This window comes from Sinohyriopsis cumingii, chromosome 9 (assembly GCF_028554795.1).
Source record: "Sinohyriopsis cumingii isolate HCF-2022 chromosome 9, ASM2855479v2, whole genome shotgun sequence".
NCBI classification, from domain to species: Eukaryota; Metazoa; Mollusca; class Bivalvia; order Unionida; family Unionidae; genus Sinohyriopsis; species Sinohyriopsis cumingii.
Window position 1 is genome coordinate 21,649,189 of NC_142969.1, and position 26,077 is coordinate 21,675,265.

The following is a 26,077-nucleotide window of genomic DNA, read 5'->3' on the forward strand; positions in this document are numbered from 1 at the left end:
GATGTTATGGACACTATCGAAAACATATCATATGCTTATTCACCAGAGTTTTATATGATATAAACACTATGGCAACATATACATATTCCAGAGTTTGTTTTATAATATGGACACCATTGCAATATAAAATATACATATTCAAAAGATCATCTTATGATACGGACATTTTTCCAACGCAAACCATACACATTCAGCAGGTTGCATTATTTTAACACTTCTAGACATCATAGAGAGACCCTTGCTTTTATTCATGACGTACAAAGTGTCTTGGCACGTCATTTCTAAATGCGTTGCAGTGTGTTGATCGTTTAACAGTTACCTTGCCTACCAAACCAAAACCGTACAATAAAATCAGTATTAAAACAAAGTTTAAGATCTGTAATGCCGCTTATTAGTGGTTTCCCTCTTTCATGTTATGAAAGGATTTTGTCTGTTTTCGTATGCTTTTTTCCCCTAGCATGAGCCAGCACTCACTACAGGTACGAGTCTGTTTAAACGGGTTTACTGTTTCATAGTTTTATTAATGTTCTAAATATATTCCTATCTAGTGGTAAGAGAATGTTTAAACTGGTTTACTGTTTCATTGCTCTGACCCTCCATCTACTATCCTTTGCAGCTCATTATAAAATTTATAGACCCATTCTGTTATTATACTGTCACTAGCTACGCTTATGATACCTGTTTGCACAAGACTGAAACAGAGACAATACGGTATTGAGATACGTGTCTGATGACAAACAGCAGATCAGAAGAGCTATTAGCATGGCTTGTATAAGACATGAAAAAGTTAATAACAAGTATTTTGGATAATTAAGATCGATTTAAAGAGGATTCACTGAGTATTTAGATAAGTCTTTTGGTTAGTCACTGCACTTTTCTGGAAATTAGCTGTCCATTGACAAATATTCCTAGTATTCAACAGAAAACAGCATTAAGTTTAAACAGGGATGGGAGGGGAAAAAAACACAATTACTGAGTTCGGGCTGTTGTTTTTCTGCATAGAATGAGGAAAGCAAACAAATCTAATTCCATGGTTTCGGAAGTCACGTGCACTAAAACTTCTGTAATTTCATTCCGTTGCAATTATTTCCAGACAATGCAAAATAATCTGGATAATTTATATCATGTGACCACGATAGAGTCTAACATAACGAAGATTGTACTGATTTTAACTGATGCACTGGTTTTCTTCAAAAATATCAGAGAACGAAGGAATTACATAGTTAACTTGGTGTAGTGACGCCAAAATGAAAGTAAACCCTGAAACTACCTGGCATTTAAAACGACTATATTCGTTTTTCAATGCACGTGATTTACGTGCTCGCGCTCTGTCCTAGGAATGGATAATACTAGTCAAAGAATTAAGTGATTTTAAAGATAATGGAAAGTCGGTCCTGGTTCCAAATGATAACAGTTTTAGCAAACAATACATGTCTATATCTGTATGTTATTAGCTATATAACATTTGTGGATTGCTGCAAGCATGTTGATTAAGCAAACTGTCCCCATCATGGTTTGCGCTTATTTTCCTTTATAGTATCTGTGGCATTAGATAATTACCAGGTTGTAATACCGGTATTATACGACGTAATATTTGAAAACAATATTCCTTTCCATCTGTGTTGCAGAGTTGGCACAGTAGTTCTGTTCCATCCAATATTTTATTAACACATCCAACTGTACTATGTCTGAACATTCTGAGAAATTACAGTACAATATGTACAGGCCATGCACCGATGTCTTTTTTTCACTGTCAGCACAGTGAAGAGTTATGGGATTTCAGAAAACCGTTTACGTAAAATGTTCGTGCATTTTTTCAACCATATATATTAAAAAATGCGTGTAGTCCAGCTTGGGCCTTGTTAAACTTTTAGTTGGTAATCATATAATGCTCACGAAACCTTGAAACTTTGCTTTTTATAAACCAGCAGACATTTCTCATGCGCAACTTAATGTTCTCATCTGTCTTGAGCAAGGTCTATATTATTGAAATAAAGCTTTTTTTTTATTCTTCTGGAAAACAATTTCTGAAATTGTCCTTATATCACGATTTGACTAAGAATCAACGCTGTCCTTTCATATCTTTTTTCTCTTCTGGACACTTAATCTCCCACATTAGTCGTAATGCAGTATTCTAAATTGAAAAGCACATCTAAATTTGATGGTGGAACTCGTAGCCAGATGCCGCGTATTTAGTTCTTTTTGTCCGTAACTGTACTATGTTATTTATTCCCTATTGTGTCGCACAACAGTCAGGTGGTCTTTTTTGTTCTTTTTTTGCTGGACGATGGTCATGAGCCTGTATTCAGTCCCTATATCGAAAAATGTTTTACCCTCACTTGATTTCCGTCTTTTTTATAATTTGGATTGACGATATAAAGACAGAAAATGGTTTGCTGCCTGAAAGTGCATCAAGGTTAGCTCTAATACGACTAAATTGAGCTTATACCGGCTTTTCTCTATTTGTATCAAAATTCGAAGTTTAAAACAATTATTATTATTATTATTATTATTATTATTATTACTATTATTATTATTATTATTATTTTGTATTATTATTGCATATATTATTATTATTATTATTATTATTATTATTATTATTATTTATTTATTTATTTATTTATTTATTTATTTATAATATTTACAGTATCATGGCTGGTATAAGACAGCATGTCCATTACTGGAATAATTCCACTCTCCAGTCTGCCCAATGATTGGGGCGAACGAAGAATTTTGATGGATTCAGGCATACACAAAAGTATGGTCAGTTAGGAGTGTGCCTTACAATTGTAGTGATTTGTTTATGTAGGAAGAGTTCGATTTAACTTGAGCACCCTCTCACTTATCGACTTTTCCAACACGGGTGCGATCCATCAATATTATCTTTCTTGTAGAGCATTCATGTGCAGCTTCCTCCAGGGTGACGGACCGTATACACAAGTTTTAAAGCCACCCTCTGTAATACACATAAGCGGATAAAATCAGAGAGGTAGTTTTTGTCACATGCCTGTTGTAGACTATCAGAATGTGATGTATTCCTTCCAGCCTAAGGTCTCACTGGATAGTTTCGTATTTTGACCCCCTCCCCCAATTTTTAAGGTAGAAGGCATAAACCTAATTATTACAAGCCTAGCATTTATAAATTCATACATAAGCTAAATCTATAATGTGGTTTACATTTACTTTGAGTTAGGCTTGGAAATAGGTTGGCTTTTTGGTGACTGCCTGTCAGAGTTAGATGAGCATTGGAGATCAGATGCGTAACTTGGGCTGCAAATGAGCTGCCGACTTGGCTTACGTATTTATGTGTGTCTGCTACAGAGGTAAATATCTAAAAATCTAGATGGTTGAGGGGTGATGAAAAGTATGCTAATTTGTTATAGTACTAGGGAACTTTATTCATGCATAAGGCACATACTGATTCTTTTAGCTGCCTTGTCACAGAAAAATATTCAAAATAGCTATTTCTTGTCAAAAATGAATGTAAAATTTAGGGGTCGGTGGCAGTGTTGGTTCAGTATAAAAAACGACAGTTACATCAGGAATTAACCTGATTACTGCAGTCAAAGTCTCACATGTATGCTTTCTACAAAAATCATTAGTTTGTTTTCATTTGTATTTTCAGTGTAAAATTATTCTCAGATAAACTGTCCAGTGAGACCTAACCTTACCATGCTATTACTGTGTGAAGAGATTGCATAGCTGACCTTATTCAGATAAATTTATTACAAAAACAGTTTGTAAACATAGTTGTTGCTGGAATAGGCGCGTACTGGATCGTTTTATCATCCACTATATTTGATGTTATTTTAAATGTTAGCTAAATCACAAAACCTTAAATCATACAAATCAGTTTTAAGACACTTCTGTCAAACGCATTTGGTAAATTGTCTCAAAATATACTATTCCAATCCATTAATCATATTACATTTATCGCTTCTCCTCCTTTTTCACGGCTGTTGATCAACTTGGTCAGTAGCTAGCATCTTCACAAGCCAAGGTTCCGGTACGTGAAGTGCTAACCGTATCTAAATATGGGCCATCCCTGGGCAACCATTTCTGAGATTTCGCCGAAACACTAAGAACACGGTCTCGTTGGTTCTCGATTGTTCTTAAGTGTGCGTACTCTAACGACAAGTTGGTCTTAAACAAAACAAATGCGGATCAATGCTCGGCTCGTTCCGCCTGTTTTGTTCTTGTCTGCTCTCGCTATAGAGGTGGTGTGGGTTCTCAACCCGAGAAAGTGGTTCTTTCGTTTCTCGAACAAGGTTCTTGGCACCAGGGCCAGAAGAACCACAAGAACATTGAACTCGGGTCAAGACCCTTCTCGTGTCTTTTCAAGGACAGCCATGGTTATTCGCTACCGGAAATAAGAAAGCAAACACGCAAAAATGTGTCACAAGATAATTATTCGGTGTTTCTAGTGAATATTACGTTCCTGATCAAATGCTGAAAAATAAAGACTACTAACCTACACAAAATAAATGCGTGAATCTTTATGAAGGTTTGGACGACTACTGTTACGTTAGGTGTAACCATATTTGGACCAGTCTACCAATAATCGATATCTGGTTGTTAACATCGCGTGGTACTGGTATGCACTCTTCGTGATCTGTGCTATCACTACGAAATGTGTTCCGTCTATGACGTACGCCCGCGCGGTATGACGTAGACGCTGATTATTATATGCTCATTTTTGCCTGCATTAACTTTACAGTGTCAGAATCGTGCAATATTTTACGATACTGAACACCTTGATATTGCACGCACGTATATTATAGTGTATTAGGAACTACTTTGTAAACAAACTACTTACACTCATGTAGTAGACAATAAAGTTTCGTTTGATTCAATTTGTTTGTAAATTAACTAAGCAAGCTGTTTCGTCCATTTGAAAGTATAGATGATAAAATTAACTATGTGGACTAGTTCACGGAGTCAGAGGCGAAACTTTCAAACAAGCACACGAATTAGCGTGGTATTCGCAATGTCAACAACAAAAGTGAGAGACACAGCAATTAAAATACCGTTCTGATCATTCAAAAAATTATTTAGGACAAATATTCGTATCTTATCGCAAACAGAAGGGTTCATACTATGGCCAGTGCTCTCTAGGGTCTATAAAAATACAGCATAGAAATGCATATTGAAGCAAAAGGCTATGGTATATATATCTCAGACGAACCATTTTACAAGTCTGTCAAAAAACCAGGTTTGAGAACAAATGCAAATGAAGGCTTTGATAGGAAACTAAAAGTCTCAGAGCCAATAAGCCAAGAATACGAACAAGTGTTATTTCCGCTGGCTAAACGGGCAGTCACTCAACAGTTCTCTGCGATTTTCCCCGTTTAACTGTTCTGATACAATACTAGGCAAGAGTCAGAATACACACATTGTATGATACATGTCATAGCTGGGGTCCCTCCAACAGAGAGATGCAAGTTACAGGGCAATAACATGTCTTCTTTAGCTGGTAATAAGAATGACAATAAATATATTCTTGAATTTCCTCAAAATGTAGTTTCTTAGTTCTGAAAATCAATATGACATGTCTTGCAAAACCTTATACACACCGAACTATACTGGAATTTTGACAACATTTTCAACTGAAATCTGCACTAAATTGACACATCAATCCAGTCCATCATAATCAGAAAATCAGAATTGAGTTGGATCAACATGGAAACAAAATCCGTATATTCGAGAACAATGGAAAATTTGTTGCAATTCGCATTCATTCACAATATGACTCTAAATTTCATTTTTTTTTAAGTACACCAAAACGACAATTGTTTTTGAAAACTACTATCGAGCGTGCGATGAAGTTTAAAGGTCGCTGTGCGGTGCTATGTGCACATTAATATTGTTATTGTGTATTGATGACCCTATGGTTGTGTATTTATTTTTGAATACAGCATAAATTCAATTACTTTGTTTCTTGTAGTGTATTTTGTATGATTAAGACTTAGGTAGAATAAGAAAATGAGTTTATAATAAAGAGGTTACTGCATTTGTATGGGAAAATATGAATTCGTTTTCTCGGAATAATGCTTCATTCCCAAAGGTCGTGCACTATCACTTCGAAAAAAAATACTCCATAGTTTCCCTTATAAATGCAGTAACCTATAAATAGTTTAAATCCTCCCCCATCTGGTTCATATTTCAGTGCCGTATGTGCCTGAATGCGACCTCTTTGTTGATGCCGAAATGTGTTGTATGGTTTCCATTACGAGTCATTTGTTCCTGTTTCACACATTTTAAAGGCTATTAAAAAACGTAAAAACAGCAATGTATAAACTAAAAAGATAATGATTCTGTGATTCTGCTATTGTTGGTCTGATACATGATTTTGTTTTTATTTCTTGAACAACCGCGATCGTAACACAATAACCCATAACTTCAGTAGATTTACACATATAAAACGTTTAATAAAATTAAAGATAAGAGCTTTGTTCACTCGTTTTCGACTGGTGAATATACAAGTGATTCTAGCAGGAACCTCGTTTCCTGTAATATTTTTTAAATAATAATATAATAGTAAATCTGCACATTTTTCATGAAAGGCTTCAGCGCGTAATGTAGGGCATGGCCTTTTCAAGTGTTGACATCTAATTATTTGCTGCAAAGTGATTCCCGGATGCAGCCCCTAGCCTTTCCTAAAACGACACTGCCACCACAAATTTATGACTTTCGTGCGGAAACAGCTTATCTGGTTCTTACCTCATTCTTCAAGGGATTCTCAAAAAACAACGGAAAATGTACAGCTTCAAAGCCTTTAGCCAACATCTCTTGTACTGTTGCTTCCAATTTTTTAAAATCTTTTTCTCGTCGAAAATCAAGGCAAAAGAGGACCGAAATGACATCTTGAAACGATGCTGTGCAAGAAGCAGCATTATTTACCAGCGTCACTGGAGAGAGGTTTTTTTCATAGCTCAAATCTACTGTATTTTTTACTTTATTTTGTCCTTTGTCGAAAAACTAGTTTCCTCCATGGTTATGATCGTACCCAAAAGATATTTTCAAAACAAAATATTTGTGGGCATTATTTTGAAATGGAATGTTTTCGTTCAATCGATTAGGAGCATAAATATCACTGTCTGAAGAAATTTAAATACACGCTTTCCAATTCAATAAAACATACTTTCCTTTCTTTGCAGTGGTGTAAATATCTTATAAAAATTATCAACCCGCTACCCTGTCATTGTCATTTCAATTTATATGGGATGCATTCCATCCCCTTATTCTGAGAGTGGTTTATCTTAAAACGTAAATACCTGTCTAAAGATCATTGTAGGGCTTTAAGAATCACGGCCAAACCGGTGGGTGTCAAGTCCTAAAGCGTGTTTCCGTGGATATAGCAATCACGGCCAAACTGGTGGGTGTCAAGTCCTAAAACATGTTCCCGTGGCTATAGCAATCACGGCCAAACTGGTGGGTGTCAACTCCTAAAATTATGTTCTCGTGGCTATAAGAATCACGGCCAAACGTTTGGGTGTCAAGTCCTAAAGCATGTTCCCGTAGCTCTAACGATCACGGCCAAACTTGTGGGTGTCAAGTCTTAAAGCGTATTCCCGTGGCTATAACAATCACGGCCAAACTGACGGGTGCCAAGTCCAAAAGCATGTTCCCGTGGCTATAACAATCACGGTAACACTGGTGGGTGTCAAGTACTAAAGCGTGTTCCCGTGGCTATAACAATCATGGCCAAACTGAGGGGTCTCAAGTCCTAAATCATGTTCCCGTGGCTATAACAATCACGACCAAACTGGTTGGTGACAAGTCCAAAAGCATGTTCCCGTGGCTGTAAGAATCACGACCAAACTGGTTGGTGTCAAGTCCCAAAGCCTGCACCCGAGGCTTCCAAATGTCAAGAAGAGTTCTACGTATATTTTCGTTTTTGATCTAGTTCGTGACATGCTTTACCAGGAAGGCAAGCTCAGAAATGACGAGGAAAATATGATTTTACTGGAAAAGAAAATTTGGGTCATAGGGATTTCCTCAACTCAACTGAAACGGAGTCAGATTTAATTTTCTACTGCCGGTGATTGTAAATCATTTTATTTGATCCAAGAATAATATATACCTATTAATAACTGTTCTATCTACGTAATACGCAGGGTTTCTGTCTCTCTTTGTGACAATACAACAGCACCGCACCATTGGTTACAACAGAGAGACTTTAGTAGCATCTCGAGCTGGTAAACTATTGTGACGTCATCAGTTTTGTTCCCTCTTAAACCAGGTAATCTGTTATATGTACCAATTTATTCTAAACATATATGGGTGAGTTCCATGCTGCTCGTAAACAGGATTTTTTAAATAATAAACTTAAATTACCTAAAGATCTAAGAACAACATCAACATCAGTATAGCACCACCAACAGCAGCTATCATAACAACAATTGTGTCGTTTCAGTAGTAGTTGTATTGGGAGTTTAAAATTACGATAGTGATGATGATAATAAATCAACTTCTCTCCCTCATCATCGCCATCATCATCATTATCGTCATCATTTTTTCTTCTGTGTATGTATGGGATAAAACAGAAATGTCAGTAACGGTATGCTAGGCTATACATGGCGGCCAGTATATTTGGTGGAGGAAGAGTCAGGGAAGACGCCTGGAAAATCACTGGCTTACGGTAAGTTACTGGCAAGTTTACTCATATTTCCACGTTGGCCGCACTGAGACTTGAACCAAACGGACCGAGGTGTAACTGATCCGGAAAGGAAAGCGCATTCGATTACCCGGCGACCCGTGATCCCTTAAAATAGAAATTTTAACACGAAATTCTAATATAAATCCCAGACAAAATTCATTATATTTTTCTGTTACGAAAGCACTGACTCTATTCATTCTTCTTCATCTTTTATAGAACATATACTTTACAGTAGTTAATACAGTCTTTACAATGCTCGTGCTTCTTAAAACTGTAACCATTACCAATTGTGTATAATTACTTTTCATTATGTTTACTTATATGATGTTTGGCAACTTTCTTACTTCCAGAACAAAGTTATGTAACTTTAAGCTTCATACCCCTTGTTGAAAAAAGACAGTGCTCTTTTTTAAACAAGAAATTATATTATACAACAACGGTAAATCATGGCACGCTCGTCATTACTATGCTGGTAGATTATATTTGTTGGAGCTCTGACGTTATGAGGTTGGTGAACTTTCAGTGGCAAAAACAAAAACGCACACACACGACAAAACCATGTCTCCAGCGTTTAATGCACATTATATGATTTTGCTGCTCTAACGTCATAGTATAATTGTTTTGGAAGTAATTACAATAGCAACCACGTGAAAACCTTTAACTGATTTCTCAAAAGAGTTGAGAAACTTGTAATAGTACTGAATAAGATAAGTCAATATTGTGGCTCTAACAACAAGATGGCTTCACCACACACACACACACACACACACGTGCGAGCGCGCGATCGGAACATAGCTCGTCCTAAAAAGGTACCTGCGCAGTGATACATGAAACTAATGTCACATGTTTACCGGAAGTATGACTGTTTAGCATTAAAGGTGTGATCATCAATCGGAACATGCTCATGTCTCTCCCATGCGAGTCGAACACTGTCTCTCTCTGACAAAGTTTCTGAAGTAATCGAGGTGATACTTCCCAAATTGGTCAGGTAAGCTACGTCTTCAAAGAAAAGAACCTGATAATAAATGATAAGCACAGAAAATAACAAGCTTCCATCAGTGACAAATCTAGACTTTTAATTTTAATGTTTTCCTGTAATTTTAGAATTTAGACAAAAACTAGCAAATCTGTCAGTTTTAGCTTCAAACAATTGCCTCTAGGGGTTTCTTTATATATAAAAAATTATGTTTGCTGATGGGAATTTAAGCCAATAATAGAGATTTGGACTCAAGGATCAGAAAAAGCAAATTAAGATAAGTTTTGTTTTTAAAAATTAAAAGTGCAGGTATTTTGCTGATGGTTGGAAGGTAGCAGAATGTTATTGTCAACGCCTTTCTATTTATAAAGACCTTTTTTCGTTCATATAGGCTGATATACGTTCCACAAAAACTTAATAATTTTGGAAGTATTACACGATCATATCGGAGTCTCTTGCAAACAATCGAAGATATTCGACTCTCATCGCAAAGAGACGCGGATGAAGAGCAGGTATGATTGGGTTATCTTTCCAAGAAATAGTTATGAATATGCCCTTTCGAAATTTCGAGGTAAACCTACTCATCAATCCTACCCCCCAAATGTATTCCAACAGCTGCCATTCGGACTATCTCGGCTACTTATGAAAATAGGATTGACCGATATGCTGTCAATACATCAAACTATTTAATCATAAGCAACTTCTCGGTCAATCCAATGGTCAATCAGACTGTAAAAATTGCCGAAGTGATCCGAGTATATTGCGGATTCTTTTCTTGAGGAGAAATTTGTGGTGATCAAACTGTTTGATTATATTTTTATTTTATTTTTAAAAACTCTACATACACTACTCGACGTTATTTTCCGCTTCGACGGAAATGGCCGAGTGGCAATCCTATTGGCAAACATACAAACTGTACATATAGCTAGCACAAGTGACACACTATCGATAGGATTATTTTAAGCACTGATCTCATCAACTGATAACTTCGTCGCTAATATCATTTTAAAAGAACGAGCGGTATTTCTTGTTTTTAAACGAATTCCCTCCCTTAACTTGCAGCACATCACAACGCCCTTTCTAATTAAAATAGTATTTACGGTATTGATTTCTTTAGCTCATTCGCGTTATCAGATAAGAATTAAATGACGCAGTGAAGACAGAGTTTCCGCCGGTCTATTAGCTAGCGTATAGCCGGTAATAGGATTTTAGCTATATGGAATATTGATGGGCACTCCATCACTCACCAGTCTGCCCCATCCTCTTGCTCGGAAACCAGCTGTTAAGTACCGGGGGAATATTTGGCTTGACATTTTTATGCCAGTCTCCTCACGCAGACATTGATTTGATCAGTTCTAACTTAGAAATGTGAATATAATAATAATAATAATAATAATAATAATAATAATAATAATAATGATGATAATAAATAATAATAATATTAATTTAATAATAATAATAATAATAATAATAATAATAATAATAATAATAATAATAATAATAATAATAATAATAAAATAATAATAAATTGTCAGAGTTAGAATATTATAAAGATTCCATCTTTACAGTCGTCTTTATTTGTTTGTATCCAGGCTATTTGCACAAGTGCTCCGTGGTTTCATCTGAAAATTAAAAGAGATGAATTCAGTGAGTTTTTAGAATGACGCCAAGCAAAATACTGAATTAATGCTATGAGCTTAACAAATGTGAAATAAAATGAGGAGTATGTAATATTATATTATTAACCTTGGAAAATATGCAAAATAAAAATCGATTTCTTGCAGTAAACTGCCAACAATAATTCAGCTAAACTTACAAACTTACGCTGTTTGCAATAGCGATCACTTCCGTTTAGGCATTTTGGGATTGCGGACTACATGCAATAACTACTTACCTTCAAAAGCCGAAGAGCTCGACAACGTACAAGAACCTCACACTTCCGAAAATAGAGATTTGATTCCAGATATGCGGCAAGGAACATGGACGATTTTACGTTCTGCAAAAACAACCACAGTAAAAACATGTTAACAGATTCATACTATTAATTTAGCTTCGTTTAAATTACAATGAAAGCAGAGATTGGACTGACTTCATTCAGCAAGTTATTACAACTGTCCGGCATTTCTGCGCACGTCTCCAATACTGAAGCAAAACGCATGCCAAATTCGACCAACTGACGGAAAAAAAACAAATACTGCAATGCTTACCATTTGAAAAGAAGCAATTGTCACCAGAATATTCTGCTAAAAATAATATTAATTTTGGAAACACGGGATACCACCCACGTGTTTTCATGACTCGCCATACGTCGGCTTATTCTGCGCACAGCTTTGAAAAGATGTAACCTTTATCCATCGGAACATATAAATGAAATACATTACTTTGGACTTTTTTGTCAGCATTTCGGTCGAGTAATTAGGTCAGGTTTATAGCTAGTTTTACAAAATTCGACGTAACAATACCAATAAATGGCAAGAGATATTAAGCAAACTAAACCAATCTTGTAAAATTTTTTAGTAAAGTTCATCATACAATGTGTTTACAAGGTCTTGTTTATAGGGAAAAATTACTACAGAATCTAGAAAGAGACTATACGCCGGGGAATTTCTTGAGAATCACGTTTTAGCGGCAAGTTGACACGTTGGGTAGCAGACGATTTTGTACGTGTGGGACAACTTCTTGCAAAATTGGAAACTTGGATTAAGACGCATAATTTTTTTTAAGGTATACATTTCCATCTTTTATATAATGTATTTATTTGTATGATTCTAAAAGATACATAGTAAATAGGATTTTCTGGGTTACAGGTTCAAGAAGGTCCTGGAGTGGGCCTTCATGTTGACATTTAGAAATCACACTTTCATATGCATTTCGAGTCGAAATGTGGGATGTTTTTGTACACTTTATGAATATCACTTTTTCTTAATTAAAGTACGATCGTTCTTTCTTGATACAAAATGGATTTTTTGTATACCCAACATAACACGTGATCCAATGTTTAGAGAAATGACATATCGTTGCGCAGAATTACCCGACGCGCAGAATTGGCCGACATGGTCGTATATGTTAAACTTGCCATTTACAAGGCACATATACTATAGCGTATTTAATGTTTTGTTGTTGTTGTTTCTTCAGCCTATTTTAATGTTCTTAAAATCGATTATTAATTAATAAATATAAATATGACCACATGGTCGCCCCCGTTCCACCCTCCCCCCCCCCCTCGATTATCGTAACTAGATACGGGCAGGCCAAAATTCATGATAAAATACGATTTTTGCTTGCGACATACGACGATGTCTTTAGACCTATGAATGATGGTAAAAGTTAGTAAAACCGTCCAATGGGGGTGGGGATGCATAGAGATTTGTATAGCCTTTAGAAATATTAATTAAAGCAGAATAATGACTTAGATGAACTTTATTAATATTCGATTGCATTGGACAATACGCTCATCATACCTCGTGTGACTTTATGTGACGGAATCCAGCATGTGCAGTATTAAAAATATAATATTGATGTATACAAAACCATTTCAAAAAAATGATACGTAATGATTTAGGTAAATGTGAATCTTATATATATATATATATATATATATATATATATATATATATATATATATATATATATATATATATATATATATATATATATATATATATATATATATATATATATATATATATATATATATATATATATATATATATATATATATGGGTGTTAATTCCCATCACGAATAAATGTCCATGCAACTGAACATTACTTAACAGTAAGGTTGTGACACATTATAGCTTGCGATGGTAATACCCTTTCGAAAATTTCTTTAATTAGAGAGAGCTAAAATTATTCATTTAAGTATGGGTACCAGTCAAGGAACGTTCTTGAAATTCATGTTCGTTAAAATAGGTTATGAATTACCCAGTGCTAAACTGTCAAAGGAAATACCTTTTTCTTCAGCCATGCAACAAATAACAATTTTGGATTTCTTTACTTTTCAGTATCAGCAAATAGTTATAAAGACTATAAACGTTCTATAATCTATATTCGTTTTTGATGTGTTTCAAGATGAAAACCAAGTTCAAATACTTTCAAATGCAGTTATTTGCTTATTTTCTGGACATTCAATTCATCAATTATTTTAGGCAAACTTGAGACTTTTATGATCTTTGCTTTACTGTGATTTACCCCCCCCCCCAAAAAAAATATTGAAGAAATAGCAAACAACGTATAAAGTACACATTTCTTCTAGCCTTTATTAAACTCTGACATTTGTTGTTTCAAATTCTAATTTCCTTTTATAAGAGTCTTTTATATATATATATCTTTATAACTATTTGCTGATACTGAAAAGTAAATAAATCCAAAATTATATATATATATATATATATATATATATATATATATATATATATATATATATATATATATATATATATATATATATATATATATATATATATATATATATATATATATATATATATATATATATATATATATATATATATATTCAACGTATACATTTGGAAAGGGGTAGAGAATGCTGGTTTCACAAGATACACAATGCATATTCCCAGGCTATTTATTTAGAAAATTGAATTACTGGGCTCTCACCTTATCACTGTGAGCCAAACATTGAGAAGTAGGCTCATCTTAGAATTCTATTAATCAATCTTAGAATTCCATCCTTGTCATCTTGAATATCGGCTCTAATTTGTAGAAAGGCCAAGTGCCTAAGAGAAACTCAAGAAATAACTGATTGCTTCAGAATCTGAAATCAAGAACGGCGCTTAACAGTTTCGATAACATTGAAGTTTTACTGTGCGATGATTACTAAAGGACAATTTAGATCACCTCGGAGAAGCCTGAATTCAAATTCAAACCGACAAAAAAAGATGAGGGCTCTAAGAAAGATAAAATTGAAAAGACAATTGAAACAACCAAGAATGAACCAAAGTTAGATATAAAATGCATAGGATAGTGACAGAATGGTTAGCTAATTATGCAAAGGGCTGTTTATATCAGCCATTTAATCGGCTCTATATTCTGCACATCTGCCTATTGATAGCGTTACACCATTCGGCGGACTTTGCAATCAGACTAATATGAAGAAATCATTGGAACCATTGAGTACGATAGCTATTTGTCATGTCAGGATATATTATCCACACAGCACAAAAAACCTCTAGTGTAAGCAAAAATTACATACAGTTTAAAACTAATACGAATATAGATGCATTTTGGGTTTCAGTTTTTCATGAATAAAAACGTCTATGTTGTAACACCCCGCGTGTTTTATATCGAAAATACCAGAGTTCAGGACTTTAAACATTATTTTTATAAATAATAAAGGTGAGACATAAAATACTTTTCAATGTTGCATAGTGACTTTACGTGAACACAGTGTTTGTGAGAATACTATCAATTTCTGATACTATAGAGCAGACGTGTGTGTCTAAATGCCAAAAGACAACGTTATAATACACCATATTATAGTGAAAATAATTATATTACTATTAAATTCTTGTGTATATCAACAGCTAAATTTATTCGATTGACTGTAACACATTCTGACATAATAGCGTGATCTCAATGGAAAAAAATAATTTTAGTGCTAGTGTACTTGAGCAGTGTGGTGGGAGATAGCAGCGACTTTATAAAGAACTACTATATAATAATTATAAGACATTTCAATTCGATAGCAATCGTGTAATAAATTTACTTAAACTTTCTCATGACAATTTGATTTGGTTTTATGATTTTATAGTGTCAAAGTTAATATGTAATATTAATGTTAATATGGGTTATGTAAAAAAAAATATAATTGCTGGTTTTCGATTGGATTTAGAGTATACGACCGAAATTCGTTTCTACTTAGTTGCTCATACTTTACACTGTCTGCACTCATATTTATAGCCTTTCTCTGTCTGTCTGTCTGTCTGTCTGTCTGTCTCTCTCTCTCTCTCTCTCTCTCTCTGATTTCGAGGTGAATGAAACGCGTGGACTGACCATAGATTAACGAAAACTGAGTTTGGTACGTCCTTTGGTCAAATCGCAAGGTGACCTAAGCACCCTAAGTTCCTTTCTTTAAAATTTCTCTGAAAGAACGATTCGTATTTCAAACATTCCATTTCTCGACCGTGCTCTACGATTGGGGAACAAAGGGCCTCTCTGTTTTAAAACGAGGACGAAGTCGCTAGGCACGCATGCTGCAACCTCTCAACCTCCATCAATAGCGGTTAAATTTCGATAGGTGGAGGCTTGTCAATTAAAATAAGAGAACGTTTAACAATGTAACTGAAATTGTGTCGACTACTGCTAACTGACATCTGTAATCCTCACTCCCAGGGATACACAAAAGCACAGTCATATATGGTGGGCATGACGCTTAAAACATATGCTACTAAAAAAAATTAATTCTTTGCATGCATCAAAACTTGTTTTTTTCTTTAATAAATTATTATAAACTGACCTTTTTTCTATTGGGGATATTATGTTATCGAAGAAAGCACGAGGCAATGTTTAATCGGCTTGACTGTCACGCGCTGTTTTGTATTCGCGGCCGATTTCCAGTTGAAAGTTCTGTTAGATAAATGAAAATTTATTCGAAATATATTACCAAAGAAAAAAAAAAAAATCAGTCTTGTAATTACCGTTACATAAATTGTGAATTGTGAATTAAACTAATGTTACGAACAATTTTAACCCGTACAAATATAATAAATACAGGCATTTAAATTGGTAATGATTTAATACCGAATTTATAAAATGAGTTGAATACTTTCCATGTTTTGCGAGCCCTGGACAGCAAAAGCTTGAAATTATTCAACGTGTTTAATACTTTTATTTTTAGCTCCTAATTTATTTGAGAGTCTGTTTATCACATAGTTTTCATTTTAGTGGAAATAAGTCTAGAGAGAAAGTAAAACAAATGATTTAGGCATTTCATTTAATTCTGCTTCGGACACTGCAACTTTCACTATTTGCGCGTTAAAAATAGTCCCAGACGCGAGTGGATTGCACAATCCGATGAACATTAAGGTTTATAATTAGATTTGTTGTTTTTTTAATGCAAAATTATAAAGATTAACCGCCTTTCCAAAAGCAATAGAATATTTGATACAGACAACGTCATTTTTCAACACTGGAATTCCGAGGGAAATTCTTGTTCGATGTCACATACTTCATTCTAGTCAGGTCAAACCGCGTAATTGAGGAGCAATATACGCCGATTTCAATAAGAGTGTTTACAACATTTCCACCGAAAATGTGTTTCAATTCCATCACAGACTCACTACAGATGCAGTATTGGATATGACAGAAGAAAACATCGTTCCATTTGTTGAATATTGGTTGGAATGAATGCTAAATGGATGCAGTAGTCGTGCTAAATATGGTGGTGCTATGGCGATTTCCATATTTAATGTTTTGTGACCGGGTATTTGCATTGTTTGATTTGAAAGAATGCTATGACTGAATAACTTCGTGTCATTTGGGAGACAAGAATTTGTCGGCTCGTTCTTTGTAAGAGTGATGAATTTAATTACTCATATACGTTGGCATTTAAAACATGAGTGTCCTGTGATGGTGTATAAGATCCAGATGAATATACTCGGGTGGGGTGGGGGGTAGGGTGGGGGGTGGGGGGTAGGGGGATGGGGGGGATTTTCTCGCTTAACCAACATTTTCGGATTAACCATGCGAACGTTTAATTACGTTCCAATTTTAATTTGGCATTCTAAGAATTCTATGTAGGATTGATGGGCTATATTCCAATCTACGTAAGCACTAATGTGCGTTTACATAATAATCAACCATATTTTTCCCCAATATCCATTCGGCTATCGAGTGGAAAGACGACCACGAAACTGTATACAGCAATAGTTAAATAAACTGTTTCCAGGAGGCTGGGCGAGGAAATAATCTCATCTTTGTATTTCAAATGAACTGTATGTAGATCGCAAAGAAAGAAAGTATTTATAATTCGTTTCATAAATTTCATTTGAGATGAGCACTGATGAAAATTCTTCCTTATCTGATCAGTGACGTAACTTGACGTCAGTGAAGACTGGACCTTTCTGAGAAGTTAGCTTTCTAAACAAATTATGTCCTTGGATCCAATTAAAAATAAAAATGTTATCGCCGTAAAACTTGTTCAAACACATATTTGGACAGAAATTAATAATCAATCTGGAATCTTACCAAAAAAAATATCTCGCAGAAGAGAAATAGTGAATAAGGTTATTGTTCATTTTTTTTAAAAACCTGCTATCTTGCGATTTCTTAATGACTATTTAATTTAATAAGTAAATTTTCTAACAGAAAAATCTATTTGGTTAATTCACTGGAGTGAATTACAAATTTTCTTTGCTGCGATTAACAGACGTCGATGACATTATCGTTAAGAATGACGAGTTGTCATATTTTATCATCACCTATCACGCAGGAACACCCAGGTCAAATCCCACAAACATACATTCTGTGTGTGTGTGTGTGTGTCTTTTGTGTGTGCGTGTTTTACCTTGAATTGATATTTTCCGTATGAATATACACAAAACGCATCAGAACGTAAATGGTGTATAACTTACGTAATACAGTAAGAAATCGGCTACTTCAATCTGTTATAACTATTGCTAGTCAAAACGTCTGAGCATAAAATATAATGAAAATTTACTTGTTCCGAGTGAATAACGAATCTATTTCATCTCGTGGGAGAAACAAAAAAAACCAAAAAAACAATTTCACTCGAGGCTTAGCCACTCGCAAAAATGCTGGTTTGTTACCCACTAAATGAACTATATCCCTAATTCACTTGATTCAAGTAAATATCCTATGGGTATATGTATATTATGAATCATAACTTATTGGTGATGATGACGATGATATTGACGACGACGACGACGACGACGATGATATTGACGATGATGATATTGGCGATGAACATGATGATTATATTGATGATAACAATGATTATGATATTGATGATGACGATGATGACGATGATGATGATGATGAAAAGGTTTTATAAACGGACACATAATTTCAATATTTGTACATATATAGCTTATGTATTCAATAACTCTCGACAAGAAATGATCTTGAGCATGCCTAACATGATTTGTTATAATAATAAAAAATTCAAATGAATTTAAGTAAAGTCAGCATCATTGTAATGCGTGAGAGTTTTGAATATTCTTCTACACTTACAACACTGTTCCAAAACATCAGACGAAAATTCATTCGTAACGTTTACACTGAAATGTACTATAATAAAAGTCACACAGGTCATGTACGCATTCAACACCGACTATTTCAGTAATGGGTGTCATTTTTTAGAATTTGAGTCTACACACTTTTAAGTGGCGAGTAATCACTTCATAATGGATTCTTAATCATCCACATTCCTTTGGAATGTAACTATTCAGACGCCCCGAGAAGTACATATGGCAAAATCAATGTTAAAGGACGTAGACATTTTTGGATGAAATGAACCTTAAGGTGTGATCCAGTACAATCCGTACTGAATGTCGCGCTATGATGTTACAATGAAAGCTACGCATATTGATAAACAAATTCGTACTACCCTGTGACAGTTCCACTCGACGTGCTCTTTTCTTCATCCAAGTTAGGTACATGGCCATCATTGTGAAAGACCAAAAAGATCGATAATTTTCGTCTGGAAGTTTCTCGATGACAGTTAATGTGCAGAGCATTCAATAATAAGGACAGGATAGACTTTTGTTAAAGAAAATGGGTGTTAAATAATAAAAGAATAATTTATATTTAATTTAAAATGAGTAAACGCGCGTACATGATCCGTGTGACTTTTACTGTAAACAACGATGTATTGCTATCATTTCGGTCACACCATCTGCTATTTTCATTCTTCTCTTCTTTTAGGTAGACTGATCGATATGTCTCTGGGAATCCTTTCCTCTCCACTACAGCTAGTACAAAAAATAAAGGACCATCCTTATGCACAACAGTTACAGAACCTTGGCGACCGTATCGCCTTGCTTGTAGAGGAGGGCCGAGATTACAGTCACGTGACCGTAAAAAAATCTCGTCTGCAACTGATACGCATCAGCGCTGCGGTCTGCGGAATCGAACTTTGCTATGCTGCGGAGACTGCTTTTGTGAGTCCGATATTGCTCAAGCTTGGTGTGCCCGTGGTTTTTATGACCTTGGTCTGGTGCGTTAGTCCATTCCTTGGTTTTTTCTTGAATCCCATTCTGGGTTCTCTAAGCGATCGTTGCCGGTCGGGATTGGGACGCAGAAGACCTTTCATACTCGCCATGTCTACTGGAATAGTCTTGGGTTTGATTCTTGTCCCTAATGGTGAGTCGTTGGGCTTGGTCATGGGTGACGCTGGCCCAGAGGAGGAGATTCATTTAACAGAAAACGTAACAACCCCTCCAATCAATGTATTCTACAATATCCTAACTAATTCCTCTAAATATCCAGAGGACGACTCAGCTACAACCAGCAATAGCACTTCATGGCTAGTAGTGAAGTTGCCTCCCAATCATGTGGCAGGAATTATGCTTACAATTATTGGTGTAGCCCTTCTGGACCTGAATTGCGACGCTTGCCAGTCCCCTTGTCGAACCTACCTTCTGGAAGTTTGTGTTCGCGAGGACCATCCTAGAGGATTGACCTCTTTCACTGTCATGGCGGGGTTAGGTGGTAGTGTGGGGTACTGTTTGGGAGGAATCGATTGGAATGCAACAAGATTTGGGGAAGCTTTAGGTGGACACATAAGGGTTGTTTTTACCATGGTGCTAATATGTTTTGTAATCTGTGTCATTTGCACGGTTACCAGTTTCAAAGAAATACCTTTGGAGGAACTAGGAATCACAAAAGAACACATGCAGCGGAGTGCGAAAAGAGTTAAGAGAAAGAAATATAAAAAGTTTGTAAATGAAAGCTCCGAGGAAGAAAGCGAAGCAGAGAAAACTGATATTAAAGTAACATCTACGACATTGTATGGAACAGTCGCTGAACCTACTTCAAAAACGAAACTCGATGTGATTGAGAATGGTAAAAACAGCATTGTGCTGTCATCAGAGACGACTAGCAAAAGTCAACAGGATGAAGAGGAAGGTCTAAATAAACGTGAACAGGACGCTTCTTCTGAGAACAATGAAAATTTGAAAGATCGGCATACAAGTATAGCTGTCAATATTTTGCTTGACGCCAGCCTTAAGGATTACTTGATCTCCATAATAAAGATGCCCAGATCTATGGTGGTGTTATGCCTTACAAATCTGTTTTGCTGGATGTCGCTTGTATGTTATTCTCTGTATTTCACAGACTTTGTAGGGCAGGCTGTATTTCGAGGAGACCCCAAAGCACCTTTAGGAAGTGAAGAACATAATCTCTATGACGATGGAGTACGCATGGGCTCCTTTGCAATGTCATTATATTCGTTTTCCTGCGCAATATACTCTCTTATGGTGGAAAAGCTGATTGAGAAATTCAGTAAGTATTTATTTGTGTTTGCATTTAATTTAAAGTATTAAAATACTCTAAATTTTCAAGATATTTTTATTTTACTCAAGCATGGTTTTAAAGGAGTACCTTCTTACCATGTATACTTATTACAAACCCTTGGTCTACTGGTATGAGGTTCTTTCAGAGGTGGAGGAAACCGCCCGGAAGAAACAATCGATTTTGGCGGGCTGCAAGTGATACAACACGTTTTGCATGGGAACTTTATAATATTCTTGATTATAAACAAGTAGCTTAATCTAATGCGATCCAGTGAAAGCATTGAATAAATTCAGCATTTTGAAAAGGCGTCTGCCTATCTGACTATTAGGCACAAAGTTGCTGGCATTCACTTTTTAAATCCAGACTCTCAAGCTGGAGGCGAAGAATACTCATTGCAGCTATGCTCGAGGTATTTTGAAACATGCATTTTCCAGGAGTAATATGTACTTTTGGCATTTACCGGGGTCTCATTGTTACATATCTACGTAGTTTACCCCATAACACCAAAGATATTACGCCATGATCTACCAAAAAGTTAAAACCGATCCGGTGGTCTAGTGGTTAGAGCGTCCGCCTCGGATGCGGGAGGTAATGGGTTCGATCCCCGGCCGAGTCATACCAAAGACATACAAAAATGGTACTAACAGCTGCCTCGCTAGGCGCTCAGCATTAAGAGGTTAGTGTTAGGACTGGTCGGCCTGGTGTCAGGATATTGTGACTGGGTGGGACATGATGCTACTTGTCTGCGGCATGATGTCCCAGTGCTAGACATCACTATAAACTGTCACACTGCAGACATCGTAGCGATATGACTGAAAAATTGTTAAAGCTACGTTAAAAATCCTAATCACACACACACCCCCCAAAAAGTTAATACAAATACCATAGCCACAGAAAACTTTTGCAGACATTTGGAAATCAGCTGTTTTCTCGTCAACAAATGGAAAATTCCAAACATGTCACAACATTTCTTATAATTCCTTAAACTAACTAAATGCTGTCATATTTGTATATTTGTAAAAGTGAATAAAAAACGCTGAAAACATGAATCCCCATGTTTTTCCTACGTAAGGTAATTTGGTATAAATCGTCCCTGACCATTCATTAGGATTCACCTCGCTTTGATTTACTCCAGATGAAAGCATACACAAGGGGAATCAAAGAATCTAAATGAGTGTTACACTTCATTTTTTTATTTACAATTTCACACGTTACTGCACCGGAAAACTTGAGAAGATATTTAATAAGGAAACTTAAGAACAAGACGGCGAAGGGGCAAACGCGTCTTCAAAACTCTATAGGTTGGCGCTAGCAATCGCCCAAGCAGTGCCGGATTAAACCCTGTGGAGGCCCTTAGGCAGTCGAAATCTTGGGGCCACTCCCGCAAATTATCTCCTAATACATTTTTAATTTTACCAACCAACAATTTTAATAAACCAATTTTATTACACAAAACAAATATTAACAATTATTAATTTTATTAAACAAATTAAGATTTTACGTTATTAAACAATACATATTAAATATTATTAAACACTATTTTATTTTTTTTCAATCTTTTGGAAACAATTTAAGAAAGCTTGATTGTAATTTTCTTTCAGGATCAAATCAATATTATTTCGATCCGTTGTCGCGGGGCCCATAAAAGGCGTGGGGCCCTTAGACCGGTGCCTACTCTGCCTATTTGGTAATCCGGCATTGCGCCAAAGCAGTAGCCCAGAAGTTTAAGCTGGCTATCACTTTCATTAAAACATATATCTGGTGATTTAAAAGTTACGAAATAGTTATAATGTTTGCAGATTTGTATCCAAAAGTTGACATTTTTTTTGCAGTGTAATATATTTTCGAGCCTGTTTAAAAAAATTACGGCGCTGCCTACTTTCGCCCTGTGTGTAATGTGTCTCCGGTATGGATGACAAGTCTTATTAAAAACTGAACGCCAGACAAACTGTATCAGTTAAACTTAAAATAAAAATATCTTTAAAAAAGGTTTTAGATGTTGCTCTTTCTAGAGATGTATGTGTTGAACACATATTTGGCAGATTAAAAGGATAAAGTGCAATTTGTTCATTACGTCGTTCGTTTACTCACATTATGAACACGAGCTACAATCATAATAAGGTAAGATATGTAAGATCTGAGTTGGGTTTTTTTGTGGTTTTTTATATATATACTTTGCATAAACACCCATGTTTTCATTCAAGATACGATCACTTGAGTACAACGTATGGTTAGAAAAAAGACCTGTTTTGGATTCCGGAACGAAGGTCATTTTTTAAATGCTATTTAGAATTATTTCCCCCGCTTGAGCATTGCTACTTATTGCTTCGATCACTGGTGGAGGTGGGGGGGGGGGGGGGGCGCTCGATTCATTTCGAAAAAAATAATAATAATAACCTGAAGGAAAATAAACCATACCGAGAAACAAAATTACTCCTTTGACCCCTTCTGACACCTGACCCTGCCTATCATACTATAAATGAGAAGGTAAGTAACTTCCAAATACTTCGTTTCACACCTGACCTCCGATCTCATGTCGTTATTCCCGTCCATGAATGTACTCGGCTATAATCTATAGCTTGTTTTACTTCTAATGTGTTTTTCTATTCATCGAGCCAAGGATGACTTTTCTGTGTTGTACCAAAACCACTTTTGTCAACATTAAACTCGCGTCAACCACGTGTGCTTTAAATCAAGGTATATTTATCATTTTATCAAGAGACCTTTTTATTTCCAATGGCTGCTTTAATAAAATACAAAGTTTATCAATATTTTTGCTCCTAAACCAAATGTTTAATGTAACCTTTCGTTCCAGAGGCGAGAAATGTGTATGTTGGTGGACAGTTGGTGTATAGTCTAGGAATGGTTATCATGGCAGTGACACGAAACAAAGCAGCCGTCCTAATTTTATCCACAACGGCCGGGATAATGTATGCCACTCTCTTCACGATGCCGTACGTGCTCATTGCACACTATCATTCTAGTGGACAGGTAAGAAGACAGACATAAAATGCGGCCCTTGCCATAGGAAACCTGAACATAGAGTCATGAAATAAATCTCAACTTTTTCTAACAATAAGGGGAATAAATAAAATAAAAATGAACAACAATAGCTAAAGGAAATTGTACAAAGTATACAGATTTGAAATATTTTATTATTTTTTTGGGGGGGGGGTCATTAAAGGAATTACTGATACCAATTCATGCTTGGGTCAAGCATTTTAATTTGGAATAAAAATGAAGATTAGGTGAAAAAGAGTCATAGAAATAATTTCAGTCTTGAACTGGAGTTATCAAATATTTCACCACGCTTAAAGAATAACAAACCAAATGTGAGAGCCCAAAGTAACTGAAATATGGTGGCAACCGGTAAAATTTTATTTTCCTCAAAGTTCCGCAGCAACAAAATTCAAATCGACCATGACACGAACATAAAAAAAATACGTTTGCGTTTACTTAAAGATGTCAGCTTTTACGAATCAACGCTTACTGACCCATACCACTTACAGTGGATTACCTCCCTTTCGAAGGATACTGCCGCTTCAACAAGGATGACGGTAACATCAAATTTCTACACCTGTAGAAAACCGTACGCTTTGATTATTGCATCACCACACTCAGCTCCTACTGCATTTCAGCGATCTTTTCTCTACAATGGCTGTAGTGAAGAATGTAATTTTACCTAATACAAAGGAGAAAAAAGTCGGGAATTCTTTTCTTGCAAAGATGGAGCACCTGGCACACGACTTTACAGGGTAGTATGGGGCAGACCTCACAATATAAACCAATGATACCACAATGAGTGCATCTGAATCGCTTTACATAGTCTGGTTACTTATGCTTAGTTCTTTTAGTAGATTTCAATTCAATCTGAGATCGTGGATATACGATAGGATTCAGGCAACGTAAAGGTGATTCATTTTAGTCTCCGTTAACTTTACATTGTCAGAATCGTGCAATACATCGTATCATATATTGCGATATTGAACACCTTCATATTGCACGTAGCGTGGGTACGTGGGAAAGCCTGTCAGTAGCTTCTCGTGGGTCGGTGGTTCTTCCCTGGTTTTTCCAGGGTTCTTCCTCCACCGGTTATACTGGCCGCCATGTATAGCCTATCTTGTGCTAAAAACTGGCGTTAAACCCTAGAACAACAACATCATATTGCACGACACGTGCCAAGTAGTAGCATAGTGTATTAGAATCTGCTTTGTAAACAAATCTTGTACATTTATATAGTAGACGCTTTACGTTTTGGTTGATTAAAATTTTTGATACACTGTTTCGGATTTAGGCATACACTGTTTCGGATTTAGGCTAGCGATAGACGCCAGACAGGTCGTAAAATTGCTGGGGTCCCTGCAAAGAGCATGTATAAATGTCTTCTTTAGCTGGTAATAATAATAGCAACAAAAAATATACATTTTTTCATCCTGAATTTCCTCAAAATGTACTCTCTTAGTTCTGTAAATCCGAATGACATGAGCTATGTCATAGCTTCTAAAGCTTGACTACAAATTTCGAAATTGTACTGTAATTTCGACTACATTCCAAGTACAATTACATACTCCTTACTGCACTCAAAATCATATATTCCATAGCGTCTTTTTGATGATTACAATTGATAGTCTTCATATTTGTCCCAGAACAATAACATGCATGCAGATGAGTCAAGTCTCTTCCTCGCTGCTCAAATCAGATGTACTTCATGCAGAATCGACATAGATAAATCCAGTCCATAATCACGAAATTTAGTAGAATCGACAGAAATATCAAAATCCAAAAGTTGATGCAATGCGCATTCATTCATAGTATAACTCTAAATTTAAATTTTAAGTAGACCAAAACGACGATTTCTTTCGAAAGTAATGTCGAGCGCGTGACAAAGTTCAGATTTTGCTGGGCGGAGTTTTGTACGCATGAATATTGTTGTTGTGTACTGA

At 35.7% G+C, this 26,077-nt stretch overlaps 1 protein-coding gene across 1 annotated transcript in view; it reads left to right on the forward strand.

The window, feature by feature from the left end:
• The window catches only part of LOC149791370 (proton-associated sugar transporter A-like), a 46,650-nt gene that overhangs the window by 11,254 nt on the left and 9,319 nt on the right, over nt 1-26,077 (forward strand). Inside the window, exons 2-3 of the mRNA XM_089969926.1 lie at nt 19,542-21,122; nt 23,950-24,125. Of these exons, the coding sequence (XP_089826052.1) occupies nt 19,556-21,122; nt 23,950-24,125 (1,743 nt within the window). The 5' untranslated portion in view covers nt 19,542-19,555. The remainder of the gene's footprint in view (nt 1-19,541; nt 21,123-23,949; nt 24,126-26,077) is intronic.